At 47.0% G+C, this 14596-nt stretch overlaps 1 protein-coding gene across 2 annotated transcripts in view; it reads left to right on the top strand.

Annotated features, from left to right (window-relative positions):
• EEFSEC (eukaryotic elongation factor, selenocysteine-tRNA specific) overlaps window positions 1-14305 on the top strand; it is a 175338-nt gene extending 161033 nt beyond the window's left edge. Inside the window, exon 7 of one of the 2 annotated variants that reach the window (XM_088479854.1) lies at window positions 13860-14305. In XM_088479854.1, the coding sequence (XP_088335980.1) occupies window positions 13860-14044 (185 nt within the window). In that variant the 3' untranslated portion in view covers window positions 14045-14305. The remainder of the gene's footprint in view (window positions 1-13859) is intronic. The other variant, XM_088479853.1, reaches the window with a different exon arrangement.
• Window positions 14306-14596: the final 291 nt, after the last annotated feature.

Genomic DNA, 14596 nt, shown 5'->3' with positions numbered 1-14596 from the left:
TTTGTTTCATCTCCATCCGTCAGGTTACAGCTGAGCAATAACTAAAACAAAATGTATTGACCTCATCAATGCTAGAGATAGGTGTGGCCCCATGCACGCAGCCGGTAAGGGGTGGGGGGGGAGCGTTACTTTAGCCCCGCGCACTAGAATATAGGCTACATAGCAGTCTGTGCACAGGGCACACAGTGACATTGGTGTGAGTGGTGGGTGAATAGGAGAGGCTACATAGCAGTCTGTGCACAGGGCACACAGTGACATTGGTGTGAGTGGTGGGTGAATAGGATAGGATACATAGCAGTCTGTGCACAGGGCACACAGTGACATGGGTGTGAGTGGTGGGTGAATAGGATAGGTTACATAGCAGTCTGTGCACAGGGCACACAGTGACATAGGTGTAAGTGGTGGGTGAATAGGATAGGTTACATAGCAGTCTGTGCACAGGGCACACAGTGACATAGGTGTGAGAGGTGGGTGAATAGGATAGGTTACATAGCAGTCTGTGCACAGGGCATACAGTGACATTGGTGTGAGTGGTGGGTGAATAGGAGAGCAGTCTGTGCACAGGGCACACAGTGACATTGGTGTGAGTGGTGGGTGAATAGGAGAGCAGTCTGTGCACAGGGCACACAGTGACATTGGTGTGAGAGGTGGGTGAATAGGATAGGATACATAGCTGTCTGTGCACAGGGCACACAGTGACATGGGTGTGAGTGGTGGGTGAATAGGAAAGGTTACATAGCAGTCTGTGCACAGAGCACACAGTGACATTGGTGTGAGTGGTTGGTGAATAGGAGAGGTTACATAGCAGTCTGTGCACAGGGCACAGTGACAGTGGTGTGAGAGGTGGGTGAATAGGATAGGCTACATAGCAGTCTGTGCACAGAGCACACAGTGACATTGGTGTGAGTGGTGGGTGAATAGGATAGGTTACATAGCAGTCTGTGCACAGAGCACACAGTGACATTGGTGTGAGTGGTAGGTGAATAGGATAGGCTACATAGCAGTCTGTGCACAGGGCACACAGTGACATTGGTGTGAGTGGTGGGTGAATAGGATAGGTTACATAGCAGTCTGTGCACAGGGCACACAGTGACATTGGTGTGAGTGGTGGGTGAATAGGAGAGGTTACATAGCAGCCTGTGCATAGGGCACACAGTGACATTGGTGTGAGTGGTGGGTGAATAGGAGAGGTTACATAGCAGTCTGTGCACAGGGCACACAGTGACATTGGTGTGAGTGGTGGGTGAATAGGATAGGTTACATAGCAGTCTGTGCACAGGGCACACAGTGACATTGGTGTGAGAGGTGGGTGAATAGGATAGGATACATAGCAGTCTGTGCACAGGGCACACAGTGACGTGAGTGGTGGGTGAATAGGATAGGTTACATAGCAGTCTGTGCACAGGGCACACAGTGACATAGGTGTAAGTGGTGGGTGAATAGGATAGGTTACATAGCAGTCTGTGCACAGGGCACACAGTGACATAGGTGTGAGAGGTGGGTGAATAGGATAGGTTACATAGCAGTCTGTGCACAGGGCATACAGTGACATTGGTGTGAGTGGTGGGTGAATAGGAGAGCAGTCTGTGCACAGGGCACACAGTGACATTGGTGTGAGTGGTGGGTGAATAGGAGAGCAGTCTGTGCACAGGGCACACAGTGACATTGGTGTGAGAGGTGGGTGAATAGGATAGGATACATAGCTGTCTGTGTACAGGGCACACAGTGACATTGGTGTGAGTGGTGGGTGAATAGGATAGGCTACATAGTCTGCACAGGGCACACAGTGACATTGGTGTGAGAGGTGGGTGAATAGGATAGGCTACATAGCAGTCTGTGCACAGGGCACACAGTGACATTGGTGTGAGTGGTGGGTGAATAGGAGAGGTTACATAGCAGTCTGTGCACAGGGCACACAGTGACATTGGTGTGAGTGGTGGGTGAATAGGATAGGTTACATAGCAGTCTGTGCACAGGGCACACAGTGACATAGGTGTGAGAGGTGGGTGAATAGGATAGGTTACATAGCAGTCTGTGCACAGGGCATACAGTGACATTGGTGTGAGTGGTGGGTGAATAGGAGAGCAGTCTGTGCACAGGGCACACAGTGACATTGGTGTGAGTGGTGGGTGAATAGGAGAGCAGTCTGTGCACAGGGCACACAGTGACATTGGTGTGAGTGGTGGGTGAATAGGATAGGTTACATAGCAGTCTGTGCACAGGGCACACAGTGACATTGGTGTGAGTGGTGGGTGAATAGGATAGGATACATAGCTGTCTGTACAGGGCACACAGTGACATTGGTGTGAGTGGTGGGTGAATAGGATAGGCTACATAGTCTGCACAGGGCACACAGTGACATTGGTGTGAGAGGTGGGTGAATAGGATAGGTTACATAGCAGTCTGTGCACAGGGCACACAGTGACATTGGTGTGAGTGGTGGGTGAATAGGAGAGGTTACATAGCAGTCTGTGCACAGGGCACACAGTGACATTGGTGGGTGAATAGGAGGTTACATAGCAGTCTGTGCACAGGGCACACAGTGACATTGGTGGGTGAATAGGAGGTTACATAGCAGTCTGTGCACAGGGCACACAGTGACATTAGTGAGATAGGCGTACCATGCGCGCGGCCGGTAATGGGTGGGGGGGGAGTCTGGTTACAGTCCATACAAAAGAGGGAGAATAGATCTGTGTGTGGGGGGGACATGGACTGAGTTACATTAGCGCCTGCCCTTCCTGTGTAACACGCGGATGTTATATCTCTAACGCGCATTTCCTCAGCATCGATCCCAGGGGGAGATTGAAGTTAAACGTGAAATTGCCGCAATATCAACGCTCAGGAAATGTCAGAGATTATGGGAATTTCCACCCTCCCCTGACTGTGGCAGCAAATGGAAGGTGCGATCGTTCATATATGACTATTATAATATTGTTATTATTATTGCATGACATGTCTAGACAATGCTGTACATTACTGTATTTTGTAATATACAAGGCTGGGTCTGCATTATCCCTTACATAACTGTGCAGTGCCTTATTACTGCAATACCATGCGGAGCACTGAAGTGGTGATATCTGATCGCTCTCTCTCTCTCTATATATATATATATATATATATATATATATATATATATATATATAGATTTAGAGAAGACATACTTACATACATACTTACACACACACTAGTAAGGGAACTCCTCAGTCTGCCCCCAGCTCCACCCCCTGCTTTGTCTGGCCACACCCCTCTCTATCCACAGCGCCACTCCTCTCTCCCATATTTACCCCAGTCCCGTCGGTCCAGCGTATCCTCCTCCTCTCCGGCCAGGTCTGTCCCGTCTTCCTAGCAGTGCGAGCCATTGGGTCGTGCCCCCCCGGCTCCCACCGCGCATGCATGTTGAAGACAGGGGAGGCCTTACAGAATTATTATATAGATATGTTTATTGTTTGTGTATTATATCACAGAATATATTATCTTCTTGTATTTATAAAGCGCGCAAGACTTCTGTAGCCCCGTACAAAGGGATAAAACGGACAACAGGCTACATAAAGGGCCTCATTCTAATGCAAGTGCAGCTGCGATTTCGCACGGGACGCAGCTGCAAAAATATGCTAATAGTTCCAAAGCTTACCAGAGCACAAGGACGCCCACCGCCGGCTTCTCATCTGCGTACAAGGTCTCTTGCCTGTGTAAATATCGGTAACATTGGCGCACATCGAGCGGCCATCTTGGCCTTGCAGAGAGTTTTTATGCTGCGTAGGGTAACGGTGTTTAAACAGTCATACGCCTGTGTTTTTCTGACCCCCCAGTTACCTCCCCCAAACGCTGTCCACCTGACACTAACTTTGCGAATGGGTTCCCCGTGCGTGCCTATTCACAAGACAATTGCAGTGTGTGCGCAGTGCTACTTGTACGCATGCGCACTGGAAAACAATCGCTCGATCTGCGTAAGAATAGTCATTGCAGCCGTCTCTAAATTCACACAGGTCCATAATTACAGAGTATATATTATCCTAATGCTTTATATGCGTAGGATAGATTTTTTTTTTCCTCTAGGAAAATGTGTATTTGTGCTTTTTAGTTCTCCTTTTTAGCCGTACATGTCTCTGTATGGTGTAATCGTCCCGGCGGCGAGATGAGACGTCTGTGGGAACACAGGAAAAAGTCCATAGCATGTTATGAGGTTCTTCATCCTACTAAATATGAACTGAAAAAGGAAAAACAACATGACTTTAAATGGTGTGTAATGTGCACCCATCGGGACCCCATTACTGTGCAAATTACCCAAAACCCCTTTATAAAGCACTTGGTTCCCAGTACATGACACAGAGGTTAGCCGAGCACTAGTGAACGAGCTGGCGTTCTATAGTCTGGCATCCGACATGAAAGTGACGCCGGCAATTGGAAGCAATTTGCAGAACCGTTTGATGATTCTATTAATTATGGCACCAACAAACAGTGCTTGGGAAACAGTTTTGTTTTCTTGCATTCTTCTGTGATTGCTAGCAGCGAGAGCCAAGTCTGAGGGCCGGCCTCGCAGGGCTTCTCCGAGCGAGCGCCATTGTGCTGCGTGTCTGTACCTCGCTCATCCTATTACAGCTCCAGCCAAACCAGCCAACCTCTCTGCTCGGCAAAGCACCGAAGTGCTCCAGCATTCACCTGCTTGGCTGTGCGACCGCAGATTCCTCTGTGCCAACCGGAGAGAGGGTTAATGCTTGGCCAGCAATACAAATGGAACAAGCACTGCGATGCCTTTTTGTTAATATTCTTTTGCGCTCACTGGAGTTGGCTTATTGTCAAACTTTTAAAAAGATGCAAATAATTGATTCGCTCACCAGGTAGGATGAACAGCCCATCGGTAAAGATAAGTCTACAAAATGGCCCACAGACAGCATGGTGCAAATAATTGATTCGCTCACCAGGTAGGATGAACAGCCCATCGGTAAAGATAAGTCTACAAAATGGCCCACAGACAGCATGATGCAATGAAAAATTATTTATTGGTCAATGATCAAAAAGTTTTCAGGGTAACAACCCCGTCATCAGGACCACATACAGAATCATGTACAAACACATAAGTGAACTTACCCCATCTAAACACCCTGTTACCTGTCTTCAGTTCCCGCTCACCTCCGTGTTCCCGGTTACCACCCACCAGAACTGTCCCCTGCCCTACTTCCGGGTCCGTGGCCGCCGTTACCATAGGAATTACCGCGTTCCATCAGTGTTCGGACAAGACGCAGACACCAGGGGGAACCTAAGGAAGCTGAGAAGGGGCAAAAAAAAACTTATGGTAAAACCCTATAAAAAATATATACATAGAGAAATGATTACAAAACATCAGGAGATGGATATAAACATCAGGAGATGGACTAAATAACAACAGTTATTCCAGCATCGTAGATATATCCAAACACATATCTCATTAAATATGCAGGTAGTATAAACCAAGAATCTCCTAGAAAATAGTTATAAAATACTATTCCAATTAATTTTGTCATTGAGACCCCCAAGTTTAGTGGTCCCTAAACGCATGATCACAGGGTTGTTACCCTGAAAACGTTTGGCCGTTGACCAATACATTGTATTTCTTGCATCATGCTGCCTCTGAGTGCCATTTCTTACCGAAGAGACTAACCAAAATTCCCTCTCCCACCCACCGCTTAACTCTCCCCCTAACCCTAATACCGAGGTTCCCAAACGCGGTCCTCAGGGCTCCCCAACAGTTCAGGTATTCGATATATCGATGGTTGAGCACAGGTGACTTAATTAGTACCTCAGTCAATTTGATTTAACCACCTGTGGTCAGCCATGGCTATCTCTAAAATCTGAACTGTTGGGGAGCCTTGAGGGCCACGTTTGGGAACCTCTGCCCTAATACTTATTGTCGGGCTGCTGGTGTTGGCAGGCGGGATATTCACGGCATTGCTCATGTGGCACGGCTACGCACTGCAAGGAGGGGGCTGTTGGAGGTGAGCAGAGTGAGCTATTGGGCCTTTGAGTCCTGACTACAGCACCCACCATGATGCAGACAGTCACCCTTTAAGGCGGAGGTTCCCAAACAACGACATACAGTCCCGGGTTTTAAGGATATCCAGATGGTTAAATCAAATTGACTGAGGTACTAATTAAGTCACCCTTGATCAGCTATGGCTATCCTTAAAACCTGGACTGTAATGGTGGAGTTCGGGAGCCTATGCTTTAAGACATGGTCACACCCCCTGTTCCGTGGAGATCTATATAAAATACCTCACGGCTATCCGATTTGAGGGGGCTCCCCTGTTTGTCTAAGCTGCCGGGAATGCCGTACCGTTGAAGAGTACAGCAACACAGGGTTACTTTGAGGTTCTAGTGGTTGGAGGCACCCTCGTGCTTTATAGGCATTTGGTGTGATTGAGTCTTTTCTATTTATTTATCTCACTACCAATGTTTCATTACATTTATAAGGTGTTTTCTCTTATGTCTAAAGCTGGGTACACACTATGCGGTATATTGTACGGTATATTGTCCCAATGTGGAACAGTATGATATATTGTACACATTGCATCGTGTGTACACCCGATCCGCCGTTCATTGGACAGTGTACCATTACCTCGCTGGGTCGAGACATTCTAAGGTGTGTACCCAGCTTAACAAGTATACACGGATTGTGTGCCTACTGTAGGGGATGGGTCTGCCATGATTATTAGGCAGATAGTGAAGAATCTAGGCTGTGATAGCACTTTGTTAAATTTTCTTAACTGTATTTTTGGTATACGGTTAGGAAGCCGGCGGCCGCAATACCGACCGCTGGCTTCCCGACTCCTCAATCCCGGCTAGGGTTACATGACAGGCGACTAAAATCTAGACGCCTGTCATTACCCCTATGCCGGCACCTGGCATCCCGATTGAAGGCGCGCGGGGGGGGGGGGGAGGGTTATGTTTAGGGCTCCCGGGGTGGACAGGGTTAGGCTGGGGAAGGGGGGGATAGGCTTAGGCACCCCCGGGGGAAGGTTAGATTTAGGCAGCGGGGAAGGGGGGGGTTAGGTTTAGGCAAATAAAAGGGTGTTAGGGTTATGCACTTGTTGGGGAGGTTAGGGCTAGGCACCCCTAAGGGAGGGTTAGGATTAGGAGGGTAGGTTAGTTAGTACTTACCTGGGGACGATCAGGTTTTTCAGCGCTGTCGGTCTGCTGCTGCCGGGATCTCTTCCTCTGTCAGCCTGACGCTGCCAGGATTCGAACTGCCGGTCATGCGGCCGGCGGTATTACGTACCAATTCCATATTTTTTTAACCTTTTTATTTTAGTTTTGTAAAAAATTTACAAAATGACTCCCTAAAACAAATTGTACAATACGAATGAGTTATACAGCCGGAGTAAGATGGTATGTTTGTTTATATGGTCACACAGCCCATTCTTTCTTTAACTGTATATTTGGTCTCTTTTTTTCCCCACTACACGACACATGATAGGTTACTAATTGCCGCCATCTTCCTGCATTATTGCACTTATTATCTGATGTATAACACAGCGCATCCTGATTACTTGATCGTATTACACACAGAAGGCTTCAGGCATATTTGTGCCTGCGACGTGTTTGTTACACACCTAGGTCGGCGGAATATTCTGTTTCTCTCCCTGACACAAACTCCCCGGGAATTAAATCCGCCGCAAAGAAATGAAGTAATTGTTCTGTGAAAACAAAAAATCTATTAATGTTTTCTCTCGACTGAGCGGCACAGCCAGAACTTAATTAATGGCAGAGATTTTTCACTGTGTATTCAAGCCCGCGCAGTCATTGTTCGGCCGAGATTAAACCGTAATGCAAGTTAAACAAGACTTCCATCTAAAAATACTCGTCAGCTCCAGCTATTAAGTAGCCAATGTCTTCTTCAGTGACAGATCTATTTCCCTTCATTTCCTTGCACTCAAGGAACGCGAGGCATGTATCATATAACGCGAGAATTCCACGGAGAGAGATGGAAGTCAGATTGGAGCTATGTCTGGCTCTCTAGCGCTGGCTTTTAGGAGCTCGGTCTAACGCAGTCCACAGACCTCCTGGCACCACAGAGAAAAATAGAGCGTTCCCTACCATTTTGTCAGGTTATGGTGCCAGTTACCTGGCAATGGGGCAGGAGAAGAGACACAAGAACAGAGGCTTCGGAACCAGATGAAGGTGTATTTTTGCAAGGGTTAAACTGTTTAGTTTTGCACCTGGGTCATACTTGGCCTCCTAATTTCTCTGCTGTAGCCTCTTGTTCCGTGATGCTGCAGTGTAAGTTATCTTGCTGGCTTGCCCTTTTGATAAAAAAAACTGTGAAGAAATAAAATATAAGAACGGTGACGATAGCTAAGGCCCAATGGTGGCCGGCCACAACTGATGAAAGTGCGGCCACTGCGGGGCGGTGGTGAGGAATTGAAGCCCATATCTCCTCTTCTGAGTCTGCTTGGGGTTGGCACATGTGACAGGAAGCCCCATTTACAGAGCAGATTTGAGGCCTTATCCGAACATGGCGGTCCCCAGTTAGGGGGCTCGATGGGGCATGCTGAGATGGGGAAAAAGAGGAGGGTTCGGCCATTAAATTTTACTACAGGGCAGCTTTCTGCCCTGTAGTAAAACACGCGGGTGTCCATTTTGCACATTAAGCTCACTTCTATGCCAATAGCCCAGATATGAGAGTCAAACAGCTTCCAAAAGCTTGAATGCTCTGTTAGTTATAAGATCATAGATTGTTAGCCCTCTGGCGAGCGGAATCTCCCTATCTTTTGTTTTCTCATAGGCATGTATTTTGCAGACCTTGTGTTCTGTGTATGCTCTAGGTCAGGAGTCTTCATCATGCGGCCCTTCAGCTGTTGTGGAACTACACATCCCAGCATGCCCTGCCACAGTATTGCTATTAGGGCATGCTAAAAGTGTGGCAGGGCATGCTGGGGTGTGTAGTTCCACAGCAGCTGGAGGGGCGTATGTTGAATACCCCTGCTCTATGTGCTCCACTGTCCCAGGGAAAACACAGTGACGTTCTATATAAAGCAATAACGATAATAGTAACACAGCGTATACTGTGCTCTAGGGCAAAGCTTGTCCCCCTACTCTCCCTGCTTTTCCAAGCTCACTTTAAGGAGATGCGGATACGGGTTAAGAAGAGAAGCAGTGGGCGGGGGCTGGATGATGTCATTTGTGTCGTCATGTGGCTGCCGCAAAGGGCTCAATCCAGTTAGCTGCAAATCCCCTAGTGGTGCAAATCCCTTAGTGGTGCGAGTAAGTGACGGCGTTTCTATGACGTTGCAGCTGCCGCTCTCCCCCTTCGCAGCTCATTGGATTAGGCTCATAGTGGATGATGTGAGATGTCTCTGCTCATTTCAGGGCCGATGCAGTGTGTCATGGAAGTCAGATGTAAGTGCACCCATGGAACTAAGGGCCTGATTCACTACCGATCGCAACTGCGATTACGCACGCAATCTGCCGATTGTTGCGTACTGCGTATGCATCCGAGTGCACGAACCGCCCACTGAGATCTTGACTGCAATTGCAGTAACCACGCAGACCCATCGCAGAGTGATTACCGTGCCTTTCATGGTGGTGACAGGGAGGGGGGTGATTGGCGAAACGCAGCAGTGCCAGTGTGTTTGAATGCCATTGCATGGGTGTGCATATATTATCCACTGCAAGGCCATACGCAGTCTGAGGACTCATAGCGTGCGCGGAAGTTAGCAATTACTGAGTAAGGTCAGGGCTTGTGCAAGTGTGTGTGAGGCTGCGATGGTACTCGATTGTACCGATGGTTTTGCAGTCTTTCTAAACATTACGGATGTAAGGTAAGTGGGCGTCCTTATCTAGTTCTCCTGCGGCATAGCGATTGCAATGAATTACCATACTATCGCGTTGAACTGCATGCATAATCGCTATTGCAATCACAGTTGCGATCGGTAGTGAATCAAGTGCGGATATTTGCCAGTGCTGTACGCATATCTGCAGCAGGACCTCCCCTGTCCGTACGATTAGTTTGATACCCATCAATCTCTTTGATACCCATCATTATCTCTGAGAACTTGCACCAGTCCTTTTTCTGGTGCAGGAGATCCATCAGAAAACAGACTTAATTACGCCCAACTCTGCGTAGCCCACTATTCCATCGATACGCGCTCTCAAAATTTAAGAGTACATGCAAACACCTCATTACCGCCCGGTTAGCCCTTCAGTAGAGATGTGACTTGCAGCTGCATGTGCTCGGCTCTGGAGGCTGACCACAATATTCATCTGCAAAATGTACTTGCATTCAATTCTGAATCCGCCCATTGGCGTTCATAGGGATGAGTGAGGCTTAACGCGACGTCACCTTTTGCACCATTAAGTGGGCACGAAAAAGCGCATGATGGCACAAATCGTGTCATTATGATCCCGATCACACGGGAGGGGATTCCTCGGTTTGCATCCCTTATTGCCCTTCTTCACCCATCTTGCGGCAGATACGTCCTTTTCGGGAAAATCGCCTGCTCTCCCACGAATCCAGGGCCAGCTACGCTTGTTACTGGCGCTCCCGTGGGTGAGCTGCCGCTTACAAAATATCACCTTGTATTATCCAGTTGATGAACTCACCGTGCAGTAGTGTCTCAGCCTTGTCACTGGTTCCCAATAACATTATTAGTCATAGACGTCATTAGGTTCTGACTTTAAAACTTTATTTAAAAAAATAAATACAACATATTTGCTGTTCACGAATTGAATTTTCCTGCAGAAGTACAAATCACTAAAACTTTAGACAATATCGTTGCATGGACAAAACTACGGGCAAACAGTTTAATCCGTTTTCCGTGCAGACTTTACAATCTGTGAAAATTATAGTCTAGAATTTTATCTTGCAAAGTCAAAACACCTCACAGGGGGGAGGGGGATGGAAAGCAAATTGAGAGAGTGGGGGGGGGCTTTATAAGCTTAAAGGGGGTTAACTGCCATTTGTACACATTTAACACTACCTGCAAGGACAGAGGATGCCTCTACCCTTACAGGCAGCCGCCAGTATCCCCCCTTCATGTCTCCGTAATTGAGCAAATCACCTGGGTTCGCAGACCTCCTGTCTCCATCAAATCGTGAGCATCGGAATCCTTTGTCATGTCCTGGAATAGGAATGCCTATCAGCGTTTCACTATGAGGGCACAGAGGCTGATTAAGTGTTTGAGATAAGGTCATGCGACACCGCAGGTTTAAGAATACCAGAAATGAGACCGGTCCTCCGTCTAGAAGCTCCCGTTTCGGAGCACTGACATGACAGTGGCACCTTATACGCTTCTTGGGTTCTGTCTTGTGCTATCGGAAAAAAAGAAAAGCCAAGCGCCCAAGACGCTGCTCCCTGACCCCGCCTGCTCCTGGGCTCTGTCTGCTCCGAGGCAGCATTGCAATTCTAGACGGACGCTGCGCCTTATCACGTCTGTCTGTTGATAGTGCAATGGAGAAACAATACAGCACCCAGTTAAAAGGGAGATTAATGATATTGAAAGCAATACGAGAAAGCAGCCCAAACAGCCATCCTGTTTGGAGAAAAGCGTCGCTGGTCCCAACCTGCGAGTCGCCGTACGCGGCAGAGCCACCGGTCACATTTACAGCTTTATGTGTACGTTTCATGATTTTAAATGGATGTGAGGTGAAACAAGGTTGCGAGAGAAGCAGGTGCGGTTTTTGACGCACAGACCTCAGAGAGGTGGCTACAGCGAGCCTCCATGATTTTGGTGCGACAGCGGCCATTCAGCTGCCAATTGGAAGTGTATGTTACAAACAGGATTTAAATTTTGGTTTTGCGTTTGGTGGCCCTTTAATCCCTTAGCCGGCTAATATTTTTTTTCCAGAAATTGTCAGGTTTTTTTTGTTTTTAATTGAATTAGGATCGAGAACATCTATTTAAAACTTATCCAACGCGATTTTATTATCAGGCTGTCGATCATCGCAACTTTGCATTTCCGCTGGGCATACATTGGGGGTCTGAGGGCTGGTTCATTTACATTTCCCCCGGCGGCACTCTCCCCGTAACCTCCAGCAGTGATTGGTTGCACGGCAGACACTGGGAGAGGGTGCGGGGCTATAGAGGGTGCCGGGAGGTCCCGCTTCCATTGGCGGCTGCTGGAAAATTATCTTCCGGCAGGTGCCCGATGTGCGATTCTGACTGGTGGCATTGTCTATGAACATGTCTGGTAATGCACAGCCTGGGGTGGTCACAAACGATGAGGCCGCGCCAGGCAGGTTGTTAAGCAGTTCATGCAGATCGACTTTGGGACAAAATGGTAACAGCCTTTGATTGCTGAGACGTGACTGTGATAATTGTACCCAAATCATATTTATATCTTATTTACCCGGAAACAGCGGCACTGCCCATGCGCGAGTCACCGGGAAAATGGCCGTCGTACAGGTAAGTATAAGACTCTATGGGTGTAGGGTGTGCGGTGTGGGCCACCCTGGACCCAGGGGCCCGTGAGCAATGAACACCCTGCACCCAATATAGATACGCCCCTGATTTCTGCCATTGATGGCAAGTCCATTTGCCATTGGTAGTTAACCAGTGATTGTTAACTATCGATGGCCATCCTTAAGCTGCCACTGAACACTGCCCGAACGAAGAGGAGTTCTGATCGTGGCAGCTGATGTCTTCGGACCTGTTCGGCGCCCAGAGCTCACTCTCCGCCGGTACATCCCCCCCCTCTCCCCCTTTGCCCCTGAATGTAACGAATGCGGTTCCTGTAGCAACCCCAAGGCTGAAGTTAAAAACAACCCTTATACTGATGACCAGGGGAAGAGGTGCAAGGCCTTTGAACGAGTGAACAAATGGAGACGTTGCCCATGGCAACCAGTCAACTTCTGCCTATCATTTTATGTTCTTGATAAATGCTAGCTAGAAAATAATTGATTGCTATAGCAACTTCCCCCTTTAAGAGGGGCTTGATACATCTCCCCCTAGGTGTCTGAACTGAATCTTATAGATCCAGGGAATTTGGCCGAAATAAGAGGCTGTCACTGAACATCTTCCTCCAGTGCTGGTGGTGCACGGAGGGAGCACCCTGCCACCATTTTGGAAAGGCGACAATGTACTAAATATATGTGCCGATCAATGGGTTTCTCTTTGCAGAGTCATTTCGGATCTCGCATTGTATTGGTAGAAGATATCAGTTGGTTCCTCCACCGTGTGAAGGTGACGGGTCCACTTTAAACAGCTGCCACAAAGGTGTTACTCTCGGCAAATTAAACTCTGCAAGTACAGGGACATTGCATTTGTCTTGTTACATAACCAACTTACTCTTCCCTTCCTTAGCCCTCCGCTTAATCTTATTAATAATCCTTTCAAAATGTAGTATGTGCATGAGTGCAGTCTGCTGGCTGGTGGTGAGTCTGATGTCACCTGTGGCCACTCAACAGCCCTGACAATGTGATCAAACCTAAAGTTTGTGCACAGAGGCTAAAACTTATATATAACATTTATGTAAAGTACTTTTTAATGTTCGCGTATCTGTAAGACCAATTTTGGCTTCTATGCAAGCCAAAACCATTTTGTATTTTAACAAGCATGTATAATAAATGCTTGTGAACTTTATATATCATGTGCTTTTAAATACTGTATTTATATCATCAGTGTATATTATGCAATTGTTGGCAAGCAGTGATGACCTGTAGGTCCCAGGAGATGGCATATAGCTCTGTATCACAATGTATGGAGACAAATAATTACACTGTTAGGTCTATTTCTCCCAAGCTATTGAATGGGATGGGGGTGGGGGATTGGAAGGGGCACACACAGATTTTTGTCACTTGCTTTGGTTAAGGGTCAGCACATGGTCTTGAGGTTGAGTTACGATTGAAGTCACGTTGTCTAAACTCACCAGTTATCTCTCGTTTTGCAGATGGTCTTAAGCCGGAGACCAAGCAGGTTCTTGGATCCTCCTCAAAAAAGAAGTCCAGGGCAGGTAAAGGGGACGTGGAATCGGCCAAGGAAGAAGAAACCAAACCAGACAATCAGCCTGTGCTCATCACCTTGTGGTTCAAAAGATACGTCTTTGACCCTCAGAAGAAGATGATCCAGTCTTAATGCATTTCTCGGTCATCTACTGGCACTTGGTCTTCACCATAAGGAGAACAGTCTCATCTGTAGTCTCAACTGCTTCTTGATGGACTCGAGGTGCAATGGGTGAAGTCCACAACTATGGTTGTGATGTTTTGAAGGTGTTTTTTTTTTTTTTTTTTTTTGGCACCTCAAAAGGCCTTATCTCTATGCTTTTAAAATAAATAGTAATTTTATGGTGTATCCCATTAGAAAATAAATGTTTAAAATATGGGCTGTGCTTAGTCAAATTGGTAATTGATGCCGGAAACACCTTATCAAACAAAAATTAAGGTTATCCTGCATTATATATATGAGAAAAATCTAATATAAACCCTGTTCAGGGGCTGTAGTCCTATCAGAGACTGCAATAATCCATTCAGTCCTTTCAGGATAAACTTTTAATCAGTGATCATTTGCTGAACTTTCTCGCCTGGACTCCCATATGGCTCCTTCAAAGTTTAAGTTTTTTTTGTTTATTTTTAATTTTGCGCTCATTTGTGATGTTTTTTAGACTTTTATATATATATATATATATAT

The sequence above is a fragment of the Taudactylus pleione genome, unplaced genomic scaffold, assembly GCF_031769625.1.
Source record: "Taudactylus pleione unplaced genomic scaffold, aTauple2 ptg000247l, whole genome shotgun sequence".
NCBI classification, from domain to species: Eukaryota; Metazoa; Chordata; class Amphibia; order Anura; family Myobatrachidae; genus Taudactylus; species Taudactylus pleione.
Note: the sequence above shows the minus strand (reverse complement) of the source record. Positions and strands in the feature narration are given on the sequence as shown.